At 43.5% G+C, this 17,705-nt stretch overlaps 1 protein-coding gene across 1 annotated transcript in view; it reads left to right on the plus strand.

Moving 5' to 3' along the window:
• CNTNAP2 (contactin associated protein 2) overlaps positions 1-17,705 on the plus strand; it is a 2,292,243-nt gene that overhangs the window by 2,079,470 nt on the left and 195,068 nt on the right. The window contains exon 19 of the mRNA XM_019031540.4: positions 6,101-6,337. Coding sequence (XP_018887085.3) covers positions 6,101-6,337 — 237 coding nt within the window. The remainder of the gene's footprint in view (positions 1-6,100; positions 6,338-17,705) is intronic.

Consider the following 17,705-nt stretch of genomic DNA (forward strand, 5'->3'; position numbering starts at 1 on the left):
ATGAAAGTGGTTAATGACCTGAGGCTGCAGCTCAGTTCTGTGCCTCCTCTAGCATGGTTCTGGCTCCCAGGAGATCCTCCTAGACTTTAGCAGAAGCTGCACAGAGCTTCAAGAATCCGGGATATCTGGGAAGAGGTAGGAGAGCGCATTGGGCGACAGAAAGGAGTAAGCAAATATTAAGGGGTTTGTTTACAGCAGAAGGTAAAAAGAAGGAAGCTCACCACAATGGGAGCTCAATAAATGTGGTTTGCTTGAGCGACTACCTTGCTGACTGAAGGAGTGGATAGAGCACGTGCGTGAGGCAGCTTGCACAGTCTGGGAGACCTCGCTTCTCAGCTCCTTATTTAATGACATCATGTTGGTAGCCTGAAGTCGGACAAGGTGGCAGTATTGACATCACGGGAAATAGGCAAAAACTATAAATCAGAATTTTTCCCTCCCCCTCAAGCCAGTTGCTTAACATCTACCAACTTACCATTGGGTCTCTTCGTTGAAATCCCTGTGGGAGCAGAGTTCCCTGGGGTTCTTACCTTAAGAATAAACCTGAAGATGTTTTGGTTTTGCTTTCCTATTTTAATTACTAATATACAGTGGCACTCTTCAATTATCTTTTATTACACAACCAGAGTGGCTCAGCATTTGTGAAGTCTTCTGGCAAACTCACCATCATTTAAAACATTGTTTCTGTGGGGAAGTTTTCCAAGTTGCAAGTTACTGAGTCTAAAATAAATTTTTGGAAAAGAGCCCATTTGCAAGTTTGGAGCTTTCAATTCTGAGTCCTGATAGGAAAGTTAGAAAACAAAAAGAATCATGCCAATTTTAAAAATATAGGTTGCAAAATCCTAAGTGAAAAGGCAAAAGGAATAGAATTATTTAACTTGGAGAAGAGAAAGATGAAGAGCAATTGAATAATAGGAGTGAGTGCCAGCTGTTGTTTGCTTTTGGTTTCTGTTTTTTGTGGGTTTTTTTTTTTCTCCCACTGTAAGCCTCGGGGATTTGGTTAAACAAGGAGATAAATATCTTTATGTTATTACTCTGGAATGAATAATTGGTGGATTTTATGTCAAACCTCTGCAAACTTCTTTTCCTCAATCAGGGATAATTTACATATAACCTGTGTTGAGGACCAAGAAATAGTTAAGACAAGGTTATTTGTCTACTTGAAGGTTAACTGTCAACTTTGTGATCCTGAGTCCACAGATGGCATAATGTATTTCAAAACTTTGAGAAACATGATATAATTAAGCAAATCCTTTTTATATCATAGAATATCTAAATACAGAATTTATTATTTTTCTATCAAAAATGATTATAAAACTTAGACTATTAGCATTATCTATAGTAGTATTATGTTGTCTATATCTATTAGTATTGTCTATTACTAGTATCTATATTACTAGTACAAAACCTTAAACCAAGCATTCTAAATCAATACTTTTTGATAATTTTACGAGGGAAGTGATGCTATTTTGGGCTTGTTAAATTAGAGTTATTTTCAGTTATTCATTCAGAAGAGATGAGAGAATTGCTTTCTTTTAGAATATCTTTTAGATATTACAGTACCCTGATTTGGCATCTTCTTAAAGAGATATCAAAAAATGAAATGGCAGCTGTAAATCTGCCACTTGGAGCCTTAGAGGACTTACATCACTCCCAGGCTTTGGTTTAACAGTTGGTTTATGATGTGGATTCAGAATAACACTTTTAAACATGGTATATCCCTTCCTGCAAAACTGACATAAATCCATAAAGCTTTTAATGATGTCTCTAAAATACAGCCAAAGTAGTCTCTGAGGCATATTTTTGGATTGTTTATCTGAAATCTCTAGATTGCTGAATCCCCCTTCATGATCTGCCTTGGAATGGCTGTCTCCAGGGCAGCTGATAAACACATCATGTCTCACCCAGGCGGGAACCACTCAGCTTCGTGCCCCATCAAGTACATTATCCTGCCTCAGCTTCCACCCCAAGCATCTCACACCCTTGTGCGCATAAGTATCACCTGGGAACCTGCGAAAAATGCCGCTTCTCCAGAACCTCTGAGCTAAATTCTGGGACTAGGCCTGGGGACCAGCATTTTAATAGGCTCCCAGGAAAGTGGTCACAGAAATGATGTGAGAGTCTCAGCTCTACATGCTCTCTGACTCCAGTTCTGGCTTCGGGATGGAGTAACTGGAGAGAGGCTGGCACGTGGAAGCTGAGGTTCTTGCCGGTGACACACTGCACCTGTCACTCAGGTGCTGGGGTCTCTGCTGCCCAGACCCTTCCCTCCCTAGGCCAGGTTCTGTGCTCCTCAGTCTTGAATTTCAAGTGCCTGGTATGCGTGTCTTCTCTTGCACATCATCCTGCCTGCCCCACTCTGATTCGTTTGAATGTCCCAGCCTCCATCTCTAGCCTGCCTCCCACCCTCCCTCCAAGTCCCAGGTCCACCTCTTCTCACCCCCGCCAGAGCCTGTTCTCAGGTAATGACCCCCACATTCTCTGGCAGAACCTCTCTCTGTGGCAAACTGAACTGCTCAGTGTGTTTTCTCCAGGCGGCCCGCCCTGCCTGCCCTTCCTGACTCCTCCTCCCTCCCCTGTCCTCTGTTAGGCACGTTTACAGAAGCCTGTCCTAGGAGTGTCCATCTGCCCCATCAGACTCTGAACTACTGAGGGCAGGGGTCACCTGTGCCTTGCTCACGGGATCCCCAACACCCAGCTGAAATGTGGTGGGAGCCTCGGGGGTCTCAAATGAATGACTGATTCTTAAAAAGAAGCACGTGAATTTTGTCCAGGCGGCATGATGTCTCAGACTTCAGACCCTCTCACTGCCAATACACTGTGCCTTCAGCTAGAAAGCTGGTCTTCATCCCTGCCACCTACCTGTACTTGGCTACCCACATCTGGCCCTCCAGGTCCCAGCTTAGATGTCTTTTCCCACAGCAAGTCTTCCACCACCCCTGTGTTCCAGGGGACCCTGTGTCTACCTGATCCTGCACTTACCCCTCTGCATTCTAATAATCTGTTTATCTGAATCCTCCTCCAGGTCCGGAGCTCCTTCAGAGCAAGAGTTGTCAGCACCCAGCATCGTGCCCAGGGTGCAGTCAGTGCTCAATAGATGTTTGCTGAAAGCTAACTCAGCACATTTAGGTAGTGAGATGGGGTTCTCATCACATAGCTGCTAAATAAACCGCCATAACATTCACTGTATTGTACTCACACTGTTGATGCGTCTCCTCCCACAACCACTGCTAGATGGAAATCTTCTCACGGGAAGTCACTGTATTTTGTTCATCTTCACACTTCAGTAAGTCAGGCAGCAATGAGCATGGATTAAGTAGCTGTTCAATCCTATGTTTTCCAAGAAGGATAGTTTTGGCATGTGGAGCAGGAGAATTCTTTTTTTATTTTTATGTATTTATTTATTTTTGAGATGGAGTCTCTCTCTGTGGCCAGGCTGGAATGCAGTGGCGGATCTCGGCTCATTACAACCTCCACCTCCCAGGTTCAAGCGATTCTCCTGCCTCAGCCTCCCAAGTAGCTAGGACTACAGGCACCTACCACCACGCCTGGCTAATTTTTGTATTTTTAGTAGAGACGGGGTTTCACCATGTTGGCCAGAGTGGGCTCAGTCTCCTGGCCTCGTGATCCGACAGCCTCGACCTACCAAAGTGCTGGGATTACAGGCGTGAGCCACCGCGCCCCACCCAGGAGAATTCTTAATTGCATAAGACAGCCCCACACATTGCAGGACATGCTGCTGTCCTTGCCCGTGCCCACTAAATTTCATTGGTATCCCAATCATTTTGACAACTACCCCACCTACACACACAGTTACAAAAGTTTTGGGGGTAAGAGGACCAGGAGGAAAATTTCACTGCACATAGTTGAAAAGCTATAGTTAAGTCTTTTCCTTACAACTTGGTGAGAAGCAATGGACTCTGTAACAGTGCCATGGTGGATTGTATGTGTCAACATAATTAACAGAAAGAGGATCTCTGAAATATAAGATATTTATTTGGAAATAAAGCATTAAAATGGGAATATGCATGCCATAGTTAACTACATGCATATTCAGGGAGGTGAAGACAAAGGTTTTTAAAGGAAAAAAGGAGGAGGATTGCATAATTGTTTTAAAATAATTATCCTTGGCTACAAAGATCAATAACAAGGGTGACACCAGTCCAAGTTTGGACAGGCAAATTCAGGGCAGTTGTTCTTGTAGAACCGTTTTTTTGTGTAAGGTTGCAATGGTGTTTGTGCAATGTTGTGCTTTTTGCAGAGTCTCTGTGATAGTTCTTTTGATCAGGCATTTATTCATGGTCTTCCCCAGCTCCATTTCTCAGGGCTTTCTTTTTTTTTTTTAACATTAGTGACTTCATTTTGATTCTGACAACTTTCACACATGTGTGTAGTGATGTGAGGTGGGGGCCAGGATGTGTCACCCTCAATATACAATGGTAACCTGTCTTTGTAATAATAGTTCACTAATCTTTCCTGAGCACTTATATATTCCAGGCACTAAGCTATGTATTATATAGTTTACTTAATCCTCACAACCACCTATGAGGTCCCATTTTTTAGAGATGAAACTGAGGCTGAGAAAGTTTCAAGACATTGACCCAAGTTAACACGGCTGCTACAGACAAGGGCAAGATACACCCCCAGGCGTTGGACTTCACTGCTCTGTGCCGACCTCTTTAACAAGAACAAACATCACAATTCCCAGATGGAAGACTCCTATCAAAAACTGTCCTCTCCCATTAATTATAACATAGAGCAGTTTTGCAAAATATATTCTGCATAGTGTTAATTTAGTGGGATGTCAAGAGTTGTGAGATTAACAGTTGCATGGGCGATGGAGTGTGAGAAATGCTTTCAGCAAAGCCCTTGTAGAAGGCCATGAAACAGAAACCGTGAAGACCACAGGATCCCTAAGGTGGCACAGCCCTTCACAGTGAGTCGGGGTGATTTAGAACACTGCTGAACAAACAGCAGGGAGACCGGCAACAGGAGCTTGCTGGCCATGAAGTGCCTAATATCCAGTAAGCACTGCTCAGGCTCTAGGAAAAGGCTGATGCAGGAAGGGTTTCTTTCTTCTAATTTCTCAATAATAATAAAAATAGATACTATTTATGGAGTACTAATTACTCCCCACTTCATAGATGAAATACCAAGGCCTAGAAAAATGTGTTAAGTAACTTCTCCTAAGGTCACACAGCTATTTAGTGGCAGAGCCAAATTTGAACCCAGTTCTCTCTAACTTCAAGACATGTGATTATAAACCCTATACACAAAGTCTCTAAGGACGTAGGGCTTATAAAGGCTTTCCTGTGTGAATATCCAAGCAAATTCAGTCTCAAAGAGGATGCCCCTATGGGTTCCTTGTACCAGGGATTTATTTTTGGCATATCTCTTCAACCTGACAATTCGTTCCTTGGTCTGAGTACATGAAATTTTTTTCAGGGTATGTGAATTTTTTTCTTGGTATGTGAAATTTTTTTCTGGTATAATGTAAGTTTCTTAAATTTTACTATTTTTTTAATTTTATGGATTTCTATATGATATGGTTTGGCTCTGTCCCCACCCAAATTTCGAATTTTAGTTCCCATAATCCCCACATGTTGTGGAAGGGACCTGGTTGGAGGTGATTTAATCACGGGAGGAGGTCTTTCTTGTGCTGTTCTTATGATAATGAATAAGTCTCACAAGATCTGATGGTTTTATAAATGGGAGTTCCCCTGCACATGTGCTCTCTCTTGCCTGCCGCCATGTAAGACATGACTTTGCTCCTCTTTTGCCTTCCACCATTATTGTGATGCCTCCCCAGCCATATGGAGCTGTGAGTCCATTAAACTTCTTTCTCTTTATAAATCACCCAGTCTCTGGTATGTCTTTATTAGCAGCGTGGGAACAGACTAATACATCATACTCTGTTATGTGCTTTTTTTTTTTGATAAGAGTATTTGTGTTGATGCAATAACATCTTTCTCCATAGAACTTACTCAGATGCCCTTCCTGGAGCCAGTGCCTGCACTCCATGAACTGCTGGAGAGGTCATTGTAGGGTATCGGCATCAGACCTCTCCTCATTTTTCAATTCTCTCTCTCCTTTATAACAGATGTTGGCGCATTTTTTGAAGAAGGGATGTGGCTACGATATAACTTCCAGGCACCAGCAACCAATGCCAGAGACTCCAGCAGCAGAGCAGACAACGCTCCCGACCAGCAGAACTCCCACCCGGACCTGGCGCAGGAGGAGATCCGTTTCAGCTTCAGCACCACCAAGGCGCCCTGCATTCTCCTCTACATCAGCTCCTTCACCACAGACTTCTTGGCAGTCCTCGTCAAACCCACCGGTAAGGACGAGGATACCCAGCCTCTGCCATTTAACATTTGGGCAGACAGAATGTTCTAGCAAGAGTCTATAGATTGTTCTTGGTTTGTTATTTATTCCCCATGGGCTTTTTTAAGCAAGTCACATAACTTCTTTGAACCCCATTTCTCTCCATGAATATCAGGAAGACAACTTGCCAGCTGGGTGTGTTAGAGCAAGATGTTAGAGTAATAATGTTGGTGAGGCATGTTGCGTTCTTTACGAGAATACTGTTGCATGAATAAGAGATAGGTTTGCATGTGTAGTGATTATTTTTTCTCCCTACTAAATAAACACATTCGGCTGGACACTGTGGCTCACGCCTGTAATCCCAGCACTTTGAGAGGCCAAGGTGGGTGGATCACTTGAGCTCAAGAATTTGAGACCAGCCTGGCCAATATGGCGAAACCCCATCTCTACAAAAAATACAAAAATTAGCTGGGTGTGATGGCACATGCCTGTAGTCCCAGCTACTCAGGAGGCCAAGATGGGAGGATCACTTGAGCCCAAGATGTCAAGGCTTATAATGAGCCATGATCGTGCCACTGCACTCCAGGCTGGGCAACAGAGTAAGACCCTGTCTCAAAAGAAAAAAAAGGCTAATAAGAAAGTAATAAAACATAAATACATTCACTAAATGTGCTAAACAGAGATGGGCTTTGAATGAGTAAAATTACTTTTACATAAATTAATTTTATCCTGATTTATAATAGTATACCAGTAGGTTGTTACAGAACATCTGAACTTTCAATAGGAGTAGAAAATCAGAAATGTCTTCATTCCCAATCCTCTCAGAACTTTAAATTCACAAAGTGTATCCCTGTCATAAAGGTTGCTTAAAGCAGGAGTTTATTTTAATATTTTTTGAAACAGGGTCTTGCTTTGTTGCCCAAGCTTGAGTACAGTAGCAGAGTCACAGCTCACTTCAGCCCTAACCTCTCAGGCTCAAGCGATCCTCCCACCTCAGCCTCCCAAGTAGCCGGGACCACAGGCACATACCACCACTCCCAGCTAATTTTTTAAATTATTTGTAGAGTTGGGGGTCTCACGATGTTGCCAGGCCTGGTCTTGAACTCCTGGACTCAAGCGATCCTCCTGCCTTGGCCAAAGTGCTGGGATGACAGGCATGAGCCACCATGCCCGGCCCAGGGGTGTATTTTTACTTGTAATATCCTGGGCCATCTTGGTCGTCAAACATACATTAAGCCAGAGAGGATCTGAGTGCATCTAAAATCGGCATCCTGAGGAGAATATGCAAATGGGCTTGTGACCCTTCAGCAGTGACCTCTGAGAGACATCTAAGAAGCCCTGGAGTGTACAAACTTGCTGAACTTCAGAAGTCCACTTCATCTCTGAAAATGAACTCACACACCTTAGAATTCTAAGATCACTCTTTTTTTTTTTTTTTTTGGAGATGGAGTCTCGCTCCATCACCAGGCTGGAGTGCAGTGGCGCAATCTCGGCTCACTGCAACCTCTGCCCCTCGAGTTCAAGCAATTCTCCTGCCTTAACCTCCTGAGTAGCTGTAATTACAGGCATGCACCACCACGCCTGGCTAATTTTTGTATTTTTAGTAGAGACAGGGTTTCACCATGTTGGCCAAGACAATCTCGATCTCTTGACCTCGTGATCCGCCTGCCTTGGCCTCCCAAAGTGCTGGGATTACAGGTGTGAACCACTGCATCAGCCCTAAGATCACTTTTTTAATGAATAAAAATATTTTAAGAGCATGCAGGAACAAATCTCTCTAACTCACTTCCCATTGGAGCCGAAAATATGGAGGCTCTCTCTCCCATTGCCCATCGTTTCCTGCCCTTCAGTGATTATTCCACTGTTACGGCATCTTAAAGAGCAAGAATTTTGCCTGGGCACTGTGGCTCATGCCTGTAATCCCAGCGCTATGGAAGGCTGAGGCAGGAGGATTGCTTGAGACCAGTAGTTCAAGATTAGCCTGGGCAACATAGCAAGACACCATTTCTACCAAAAATAATTTAAAAATTAACTGGGCATGGAGGTGCACACTTGTGGTCTCAGCTGCTCAAAAGGCTGAGGCAGGAGGATTGCTTGAGGCCAGTAGTTCAAGACTAGCCTGGGCAACATAGCAAGACTCCATGTCTACCAAAAATAATTTTAAAATTAACTGGGCGTGGTGAGGCACACCTGTGGTCCTAGCTACTCAGAAGGCTTAGCGGGGAGGATCGCTGGAGCCCAGAAGTCGCTGGAGCCCAGAAGTACAAGGCTGCAGTGAGCTATGATCACACCACTGTACTCCAGCCTGGATAACAGAGCAAGACCCTGTCTCTAAAATAAAATAATTTAAAAAAAAAGAAAAAAGGAGATCAAGATTTTTCCCATGGGAGCCAGAACTGTTATTACTAACTTAATTCAGCTTGAGTTTTAAAAAACAGTAAATTAAACTCCCTCTCTAGGAAATGCACTGTTGCTTAAAAAGATGGAGGAAAAAGTATGTTCCCTAGGATTTTCCCCTTCTGAAATTATTCATAAAGAAATAAGCCAAAAGTCAAAGATTCATCATGAAGATGTTCATCATAATGTTTCGTTTTGTTTTTTGAGACGGAGTCTCGCTCTGTCGCCCAGGCCGGAGTGCAGTGGCCTGATCTCAGCTCACTGCAAGCTCTGCTTCCCGGGTTCCCACCATTCTCCTGCCTCAGCCTCCCGAGTAGCTGGGACTACAGGTGCCTGCCACAACGCCTGGCTAATTTTTTGTATTTTTAGTAGAGATGGGGTTTCACCATGTTAGCCAGGATGATCTCGATCTCCTGACCTCGTGATCCACCCGCCTCGGCCTCCCAAAGTGCTGGGATTACAGGTGTGAGCCATCGTGCCTGGCCGACATCATAATGTTAACTATGAAAATAAAAATTGAAAAGAACCTGAAAGTTCAACTTTTAGTAAAATAGTAAAAGACGGAGTCACCATTTTATGGAATATTATGTATCTATTAAAATATTTATGAATCGTGATTAATGATATGGGGAAATTTTATGTATGTTAAACCAAAAAAACATAAACAAGATCCAGCCTTGAATGTGAAATATTAGCTCCATAAAAAATATAGGGATAGAAAAAAAAAAGCAATAATGTGAACACAAAAGTGTTTGGTTGGATTGTGGATGATTTTTTTTTCTCCTGAGCAGTACTTTTGTATGCATGTCAAATGCTTTAATCAGAAAGATGAAAATAGTAAGTAAAGTCAGAAAGTGAGGATGAAAGAGAGAGAAGTATGGAGCCCCTGCTCTTCAGGAGTTCATCAGTTTATTTCTCCTGGATCAGGGTCAATAGGTTTTTTTTACCCACTGATGTTCACTACCCACATGGACCGGCCTCCCGCTGGGCAGATAAGAACCTTGGGCTTCTTCTCAGGTCCCTCCCCACGAGGAGGGCTCTCACCTGGAGGCTGTCAAGAAGTTGGTGAACACATTCCCACACATGCTTGTATTGTCTGCTCCTCAAGTCACTGCCACACTAAGATTTGGTCCTCAACTGTATTCGCTACCTCACATGCCCACTGCTACACACCCACCGCTGCTGTGCCTTCATCACCCACCGCTGCTGTACCCTCATGCCTGTGTGAGGACTTTCATTGTCTGCAAGGGTGTTGATCAATGGATTCTGTATTAATGGCCACCGTTTAATGAAACTCACTTTGTGCCCAAAGCCATCCTGAATGGTGCCATGCATTAATTCCCATGAGCTGCACAACTCTATGAAGTAGATACTATTATTATTTCCTTTCTACTGATGGCAACACATGAGTGCATGGAGGTTGAGTGACTTGCACACTCAGAGGATGTTGGGCCAGGCTGGGGTTTCTCAGCCTGGGTGTCTGATTCCAGACCCAAAGCTCCCCACCGGCCGTACTCTCTAGGGCAGGCGTCTCTGGAACTCTCAGCATTCTTGGAAGGCAAAGCTGGGTGGGTTCTGTCTCACTGTTACAAGCCTATCAAACTGCTGGTGAAAATTCAGCTTTTTCAGGCTTCAAATACAACATGTTTTTATTATTTGAAGTTTAAAGTTAGAAAAAAAGGAAATCATTAGGAAAAAACATCAGTAAGTTCTACGCCAAAGTATCAGGAAAAAGCTACTAGAAAGTCTCCACTAAACACCCTGGCATCACTCACATTTCACATATCGAAAGCTCTGCTCACTGTCCTCCAGAGCCAGCTGCCCCCAGCACCACGACTGCCCCTCAGACACTTGTGTTCCCAAGGTCAGTGTCACTCACCAGTGCTCCGTTCTTCCCTGCTTTTGTGGGTCACCCAGGCAAACAAGTCCTGTGAATTGAACTCATGGTGTCCTTTTCCTCCCCACCACTACTCTCTGAGGCAAATATCTTTTAATTCCCAGTGTTGTTCACATCATGGTGTCCATAGAAAATTATTATATTTGAATGGTACCTGGGTAAATGGATGAGGTCATGTTTTGGAGGCCACCTGCCCAGTGACTCCAGCTGCCATCCCCTTCTTCAGGTCTGCCACGGTCTGAGGGGAGCCTTGCTCCTGGTACCCCATCACCCATCTGTGGGACAGCAGTGGGCTTCAGCTTGTTGGCTGGGAAATTCTCTCCCAATCCATCTCTCTGCTTCCAGATTCTCCCCCTCACCCCTTTTCACCACAGCCAGCACCGCCTGCCTTTATAGGGTGTCTTATTTTCTGTTGCTTGTAACAGAATACGTGAAACTGGGTACTTTATAAAGAAAAGGAATTTATTTCTTATAGTTATGGAGGCTAAGAAGTCCGAGGCCAAATAGCCAAACCTGGTGAGGGCCTTATTGCTGGTGGGAACTCTCTGCAGTTCTGAGACAGTGCAGGGCATGACATGGCGAGGCTAAGCTGCCAGCTCAGGCCTCTCTTCCTCTTCTTATAGACAGTCCCACTCCCATGAGAACCTATTAATCCATTAACCCATTAATCCATGAATCTATGAATGGATCATTCCATTCATGAGGACAGAGTCCTCATGATCCAATCACCTCTTAAAGGGCTCACCTCTCAATATACCCATATTAGGGATTAAGTTTCAACCTGAGTTTTGGAGGGGATATTCACACCATAGCATAGGGATATTGCTTAAAAGGGATCTTGTATAATGTCTTTATTAAACACTCAGTGGTGCCCCACTCCAGCAAAACCAGGAGAGACTCCCCAGTCCCACAAACTTTTAAGTTCGAGACCCAACAAGCTCATGGGTGAGATCGTGGCCTGTAGAGCTGGACCATCTGGGTTTGAGGTCAGCTTTGCCTTTTGTCAGTTGTCTTGGGCAATCAGTTGGCAGCTCCATGCCTCTGTTTGTTCATCCATAAAATAGTGTCTCCCTCACAGGAGTGTTGTGAAACTCAAATGACAATATGCATGTGTCAACAATTATTATTTCCCAGGTCCATGGATTCAATCTACATTCTAACACATATTCAGCACCCCCTACTCTTTGTTTTGAGAAACTCATTACCCCTCAAGCACTCTGTGGTCATATGTGCCCCTGACTTTATGCCTGCAATACTCCCTTACCTAGAAATGCCCCAACTTCCTCTCTAGCCGGACAGCTGCCTTTCATTCTAGGCTGAGATCAAGTCCCACCTCCTTTTGATGACTTCTCCTTGCTTTAAACTCCTATTCCACTTACTTTCAATGTCATTTGTTTGGCATTTAATGTACTGTATTGTTATCTGTCTCTGTTATAAATATGCCCTGTCTTCCCAGAGAGATGAAAAGCTCCCAGCACTACATCTCCTGCCTACGATCAGTACCCTGTAAGTGTGTGCTGATGATAATGATGATGACCAGGAGAGAATAAATCTGTTAAGCATGTTATTTGCTGCGGCCAATAAAAGAGCAGTCCCTTATAACTGCTTTAATTCACTTGGGAGATGAACATGAGACACAGAAGTGAAGCACCTCAGCATTTGAATAATATTTTATTTTAATGGATAAATACTAGCATTCTTCCTACCATCATTTAGTGGTCCTCTTCTGCTGTTATCTGAAAGGAATAAATACATCATTTAAATTTGATTATTCAAGAATATCACCATTACTGTTTATAGATAGTCACTATATATAAATTTAAAGTTCCAACTCATCTTTCTTTCTCAAAGCAAATAATTTCTGCTGCCATTAAGTGAAGCAGTTATAGGAATTTAAAATCATATTTACAAAGTCCAAGAAGGACAGAAAAGAAAAAAAGAGAAAACAATGCTGATTTTAATAGAGCTGAGGAACGTAAAGGGGCCAGTGACAAAGTGACAGCAGAGAGGAAAATGTCCAGCGTTTTGCATAATTGCTGGTTCCTCCGACCTCTAGGCCTCTGTGTGTTTGTATCCTCAGAGCCACACACATATTGCCTGACCCATGCCAGGAGATGGGCATGGCTGTATGTGTTATAAGTGGACTCTACACTTGTAACCAGGCAGAAAGCCTATTTTCAGACCTTTAAAAAAAAAAAAAAGCTGCGCTTTGCACAGGAACTAAATATATGTGTTCTGAAGAAATGAATAAGAGATGAATCAAGACAGCTGTATGTTTAAGAAAACTGGCTGGGATGATATGATGTCAGAGCACCAGAAATAAGGCAGAGAGTAAAAACCTAAGACAATCAACGTGTTTTTTCTGCGTGTTGCCAAACAACTGCCTGATCATCTCCGTCATTCCCAAACAATGGATTGTTTTAATGCTATTGGGTAAAGGAAAAACAGAGTAAACACTGAGGGGTGGAGAGAGAAGCAGCTCAAGAAGTAGAAGTAGGAGCAGCGTATTCAAAGGCCCTGAGGTAGGAGGAGATCGTATTTTCTAGGGAATAAGAGAAGTTCGTGGTAGTTTGAAAGTAAAAAGTGAGAGTGAGTGGCATGATTTGAAAATAAAGTAGCAGGAGGAATGCACATCAGACAGGGCATTGCAACCTCTATTTGGAAAGTATATCTTTATTCTGTAAAGAATTGGAAGGCTTTGAAGGATTTTAAATGACCCAATAAAATAATCAGTTACGCATTTTGAAAACATGGGGAAGAAGACAGTACAGAAGCAGGGAGACTGTATTCATCTGTTCTCACGCTGCTATGAAGAAATACCTGAGACTGGGTAATTTATAAAGGAAAGATTTTCATTGACTCACAGTTCCACATGGCTGGGGAGGCCTCAGGAAACTTAACAGTAATGGTGGAAGGGGAAGCAAGCAAGTCCTTCTTCACATGGCGGCAGGAGGGAGAAGTGCAGAGCAAAGGAGGGAAAGGCCCCTTATAAAACCATCCGATCTCATCACAACTCAGTCACTATCATGAGAACAGCACAGAGGTAACCACCCTCATGATTCAGTTACCTCCCACTGGGTCCCTCCCACGACACATGGGGATTATGGAAACTACAATTTAAGATGACATTTGGATAGGGACACAGCCAAACCATATCAGAGACCATTCACTCATTTATTCAACAAATATTTATTCCACACCTACTGTACATCAGGCACTATTCTGGACATTGGGAATAGTCATAAAGAATAGAAACAAAAATTCTTGCTCTCATGGAGCTTACCTTTGAATAGGAGAAGACAGACAATAAACAAATTGGTACAATCTATAGCATGTTGTGTGCTAAGAACTGTTATGGGGAAAATATGAGGCAGAAAAGGGAGGGCCTGGCCAAGGGGAAGGAGAGGGTAAATTCCACTTTTAATGAGGAAGTCACAGAAATGATCACTGAGAAGAGGACATGAGAGCAAAGACCTGAAGGAATGAGGGCATAGCCATGCGGAGACCTGGGGAATGAGCATCCTGAACAGAAGAACCGGTGACTGCAAAGGCCCTTGGGTAGGAACAGGAAGCCAATGTGGATGGTGAGGAGTGAGCAAGGAGGAGAGTAACAGGAGGTTAGGTCAGCAATAATGAGGAGATCACATAGGTCCTGGTGAGCCATTGCAAGAACTTTGATTTTTACTCTGAGACGGGGAGCCACTGGGATTTTGAGCAGAGGATCACTCTGACCACCGTGTGGTGAGGACCCTGTGTATCTCAGGGTCAGAGGCCCAGTTGGGATCAGGGAAGGTTGGAGAAAGGACAAAAGCTAGTATAATCCCAGCAAAAGACGCTGGTGGCTTGGCCCAGGGGGTAGAGATGGAGATGGTGACAAGTGGTAAGATTCAGGGCGTATTTTGAAGATCAAGCCAAGAAGACTTGCTGTCAGATGACACATGTCATATAGGAGAAAGAGGACAGTCAAGGCTTTTGGCAAGAATAACTGGAAGGATGAATTGGCAATTCACCGAAATGTGGAAAACTGCAATGGAATACTTTTGGGGAAAGAAGATGGATGTTCTGTTGCATATGTTATGTTTGGGGTTGCCAATAAGATATCTGAAGGAAAATATCAAGTAGACAGTTTGTGAAAGAGTCTCCTCTATGCCACTGTGTCTCCTCAAATGAATGTGCTGAAAAGGTATTTAACTCACTCTTAGTAATAAACTACTCCTAGAATTTATTCATTAATTTTCAAATGATAATTTCACACTTCTTGACTGGAATATCATTTTGAAGATTGCTGATAAGTACAGGTGTTTCTGTAGGTTATTAATAAAAATATGCTACTATTAAAAAAAAGAGTCTGGAGTTCAAGAGAGAAGTCTGACTAGGATATGAATGTGGTGTCTGATGGGCATACACCTTATTCAAAGGTCCTACATAGGATAGGATTGTTGGAGTAGGTAGGTAGACACACGAGCAGGGCAGAAGAGGGTGCCCCCTCCCACCAACCACCAAGAATGTCAGACAACCATCAGGTGATGGTCAGGCAGTTGCTAAACTGTCTCTCTCTAAAATGATAATTGGCTGCAGCTGGCACCAAGGAACGACAGTCTCCCAATAGACAGAAAACATCTGGAGCTGGTGATCAGCAGCTTCCCAATCAGATCTCAGGAGTTCGGCAAGCGGGCCCAAGCAAGCACACTAAGAGGCAAAATGGTGGAGTTTAACGGGTATATGACCTTCCTCTAGGAACACGCAACTGGAAAGGGGAAAAATGCCTCAAATGAGCATGCGCACTACTTCAGTAAACACCTGTGCATGCAGCCCCTCCCACGTGCTCGCAGGCCACTGCGCATGCAGACAGCCCGCCCCAAGGGAAGAATCAGGGGAGAAGAAACCAAACCCCAGAACTATGCCAATGTATAAAACCCCAAATCAAGGGCCAAACAGGGCACTTGGATCTCTCAAGTCGCCCGCTTGGCCCTCTTCCAAGTGTACTTCCTTTCTAAAACTTTTTAATAAACTTTCACTCCTGCTCTACTAAAACTTGCCGCAGTCTCTCCCTCTGCCTTAAACCTACTTCTGCCCCTCAAGCCGCATTCTTTCATCTGAGGAGGCAAGGATCAAGTTTGCTGCAGACCCTTTGGGATTTTCCTTCAGTAACAGGATCACCATGGAAACAGGCCTGAATACAAAAGAGAATATGCTTCAGGGCTGGTCTTTGGGGACTGCAAGAGTAAGGTGCCCCAAAACGAGGGGAAAAACAGGTAGAGAAGGAAAACCGAAAGAGTGTGTGCTGGAAGCCAAGTGTTCCCGGGAGGTGAACGAATTCTGTGCCGAGTGAAGATGAGGCCTGAGAGGGACAATTGCCTCTACTTCCCCAAGGGTCACGGGCCCAGCAAGAGACCGTGGAGCAGGGAAGACAGAAGTGAGACAGAGGGCTCATGCTAAAATAGGGACGGCTTTGGAGGCAGCGAGTGTACCCATCTCTTTTCATGGGGTTCGGAGCAAAGAAAAGCAAAGGATAAGAGGCCTCACTTGAGAGTGAAATGAGGTCAAGAGCAGTAATTTTTAAAGAGGAGGCTGACTAAGACCCACCATCTTCTGCAATCCAGGCAGAAGATGGTGCAGGTAAAGCACAGGTGAGGATGAACCAGGAGCTCTGTGTGGAGCTGCCTCAGCAAGGGGGCAGGCTCCCTCTGGAATTCACATAAGGACACCGCGGGTGCCAACAGAAAGCCTGTGGTTACCGAAGTGGAAAAGAGTGAGGGAATTTAGATAGATTTAGGAGACGAAAATCCAGTCCACGGTGCTTAGTTTAAATGCCAGGGGCAAAGGAGTCTAGGATGACATTCTAAGGTAAAACTCAGAAATAGTGAAGATTTGTTGAATTTCGTTTAGAAAACAAAAATAGGAAATGTAATTAGCTCTTGATTATTCTAACAAATGTTCCTTTGAAATCCAGGAACATGGCAAGTGTAATGTTAGGATGCCTAAATAAGGAAGAGCACAGCGTGTGTGTGTGTGTGTGTGTGTGTGTGTGTGTGTGTGTGTGTGTGTGTGTGTGTGTGTAAGTCTGGAAGGAGCTACTCCCAAAATGTTTAGAAAAATTATCTTTGGGTGGTGGGATTTCAGGTGACTTTCTTTTATTTTTTTTTCTGTTTACTTTGTATGTTTTAATTAGCATGTTTTATTTTGTAACTTAAAATCAGAATATCAGTTTTGTTCCCCTAAAAAGGAAGTGAACGGTGACAAATAATCCATTAGGTGATTTGCAGTTGGTCAAATTCTTGCTAGATTGCTGGCTCCGTTTTTAAGCTCTGAGATATCAACATGAAAATTCCAATTTGAGTAACAAATGAGATAAAATATTGATGTCTTTAAAACTCATAACTAAGATATAATATTTATGCTTGCAGATTAACTAAAAGCAGGATCTACATTGTCATATTAGTTATTTTCAATATTGTTTTTTATTGTTGGGACGAAGCAAGGAGGAAAAAAAGAATATACTGTTGAGGCAAAGTGAACTATCATGGAGGGCAAAAAGGGACTCAGGGGGCCAGGGAAAGCCATCTTTCCTGTTGATTTGCGTTTGATTAGTCTGTAAGCTAAAATAAAATTTATTACTTGGTCTCAATGAGGCCACCCAAATTCTCATCTTTAAGAACTATGTTTGGCCAGGAGCGTCGGCTCACGCCTGTAATCCCAGCACTTTGGGAGGCTGAGGCTGGCAGATGACGAGGTCAGGAGATCGAGATCATCCTGGCTAATATGGTGAAACCCCGTCTCTACTAAAAATACGGAAAAAAATTAGCCAGGTGTGGTGGCGGGCGCCTGTAGTCCCAGCTACTGGAGATGCTGAGACAGGAGAATGGCGTGAACCCGGGAGGCGGAGCTTACAGTGAGCCGAGATCGCGCCATTGCACTCCAGCCTGGGCGACAGAGCGAGGCTCTGTCTCAAAAAAAAAAAAAAAAAAAAAAAAACTATGTTTATTTTTAATATTGTATGCTCATGATTCTTTTATATGCCCAATGTCACACTTTGCTGACGGGGTGAGAACATCCCTGCACTCTGCATTTATTTTTTTATTTCACA

The sequence above is a fragment of the Gorilla gorilla genome, chromosome 6 (assembly GCF_029281585.2).
Source record: "Gorilla gorilla gorilla isolate KB3781 chromosome 6, NHGRI_mGorGor1-v2.1_pri, whole genome shotgun sequence".
Lineage (NCBI taxonomy): Eukaryota > Metazoa > Chordata > Mammalia > Primates > Hominidae > Gorilla > Gorilla gorilla.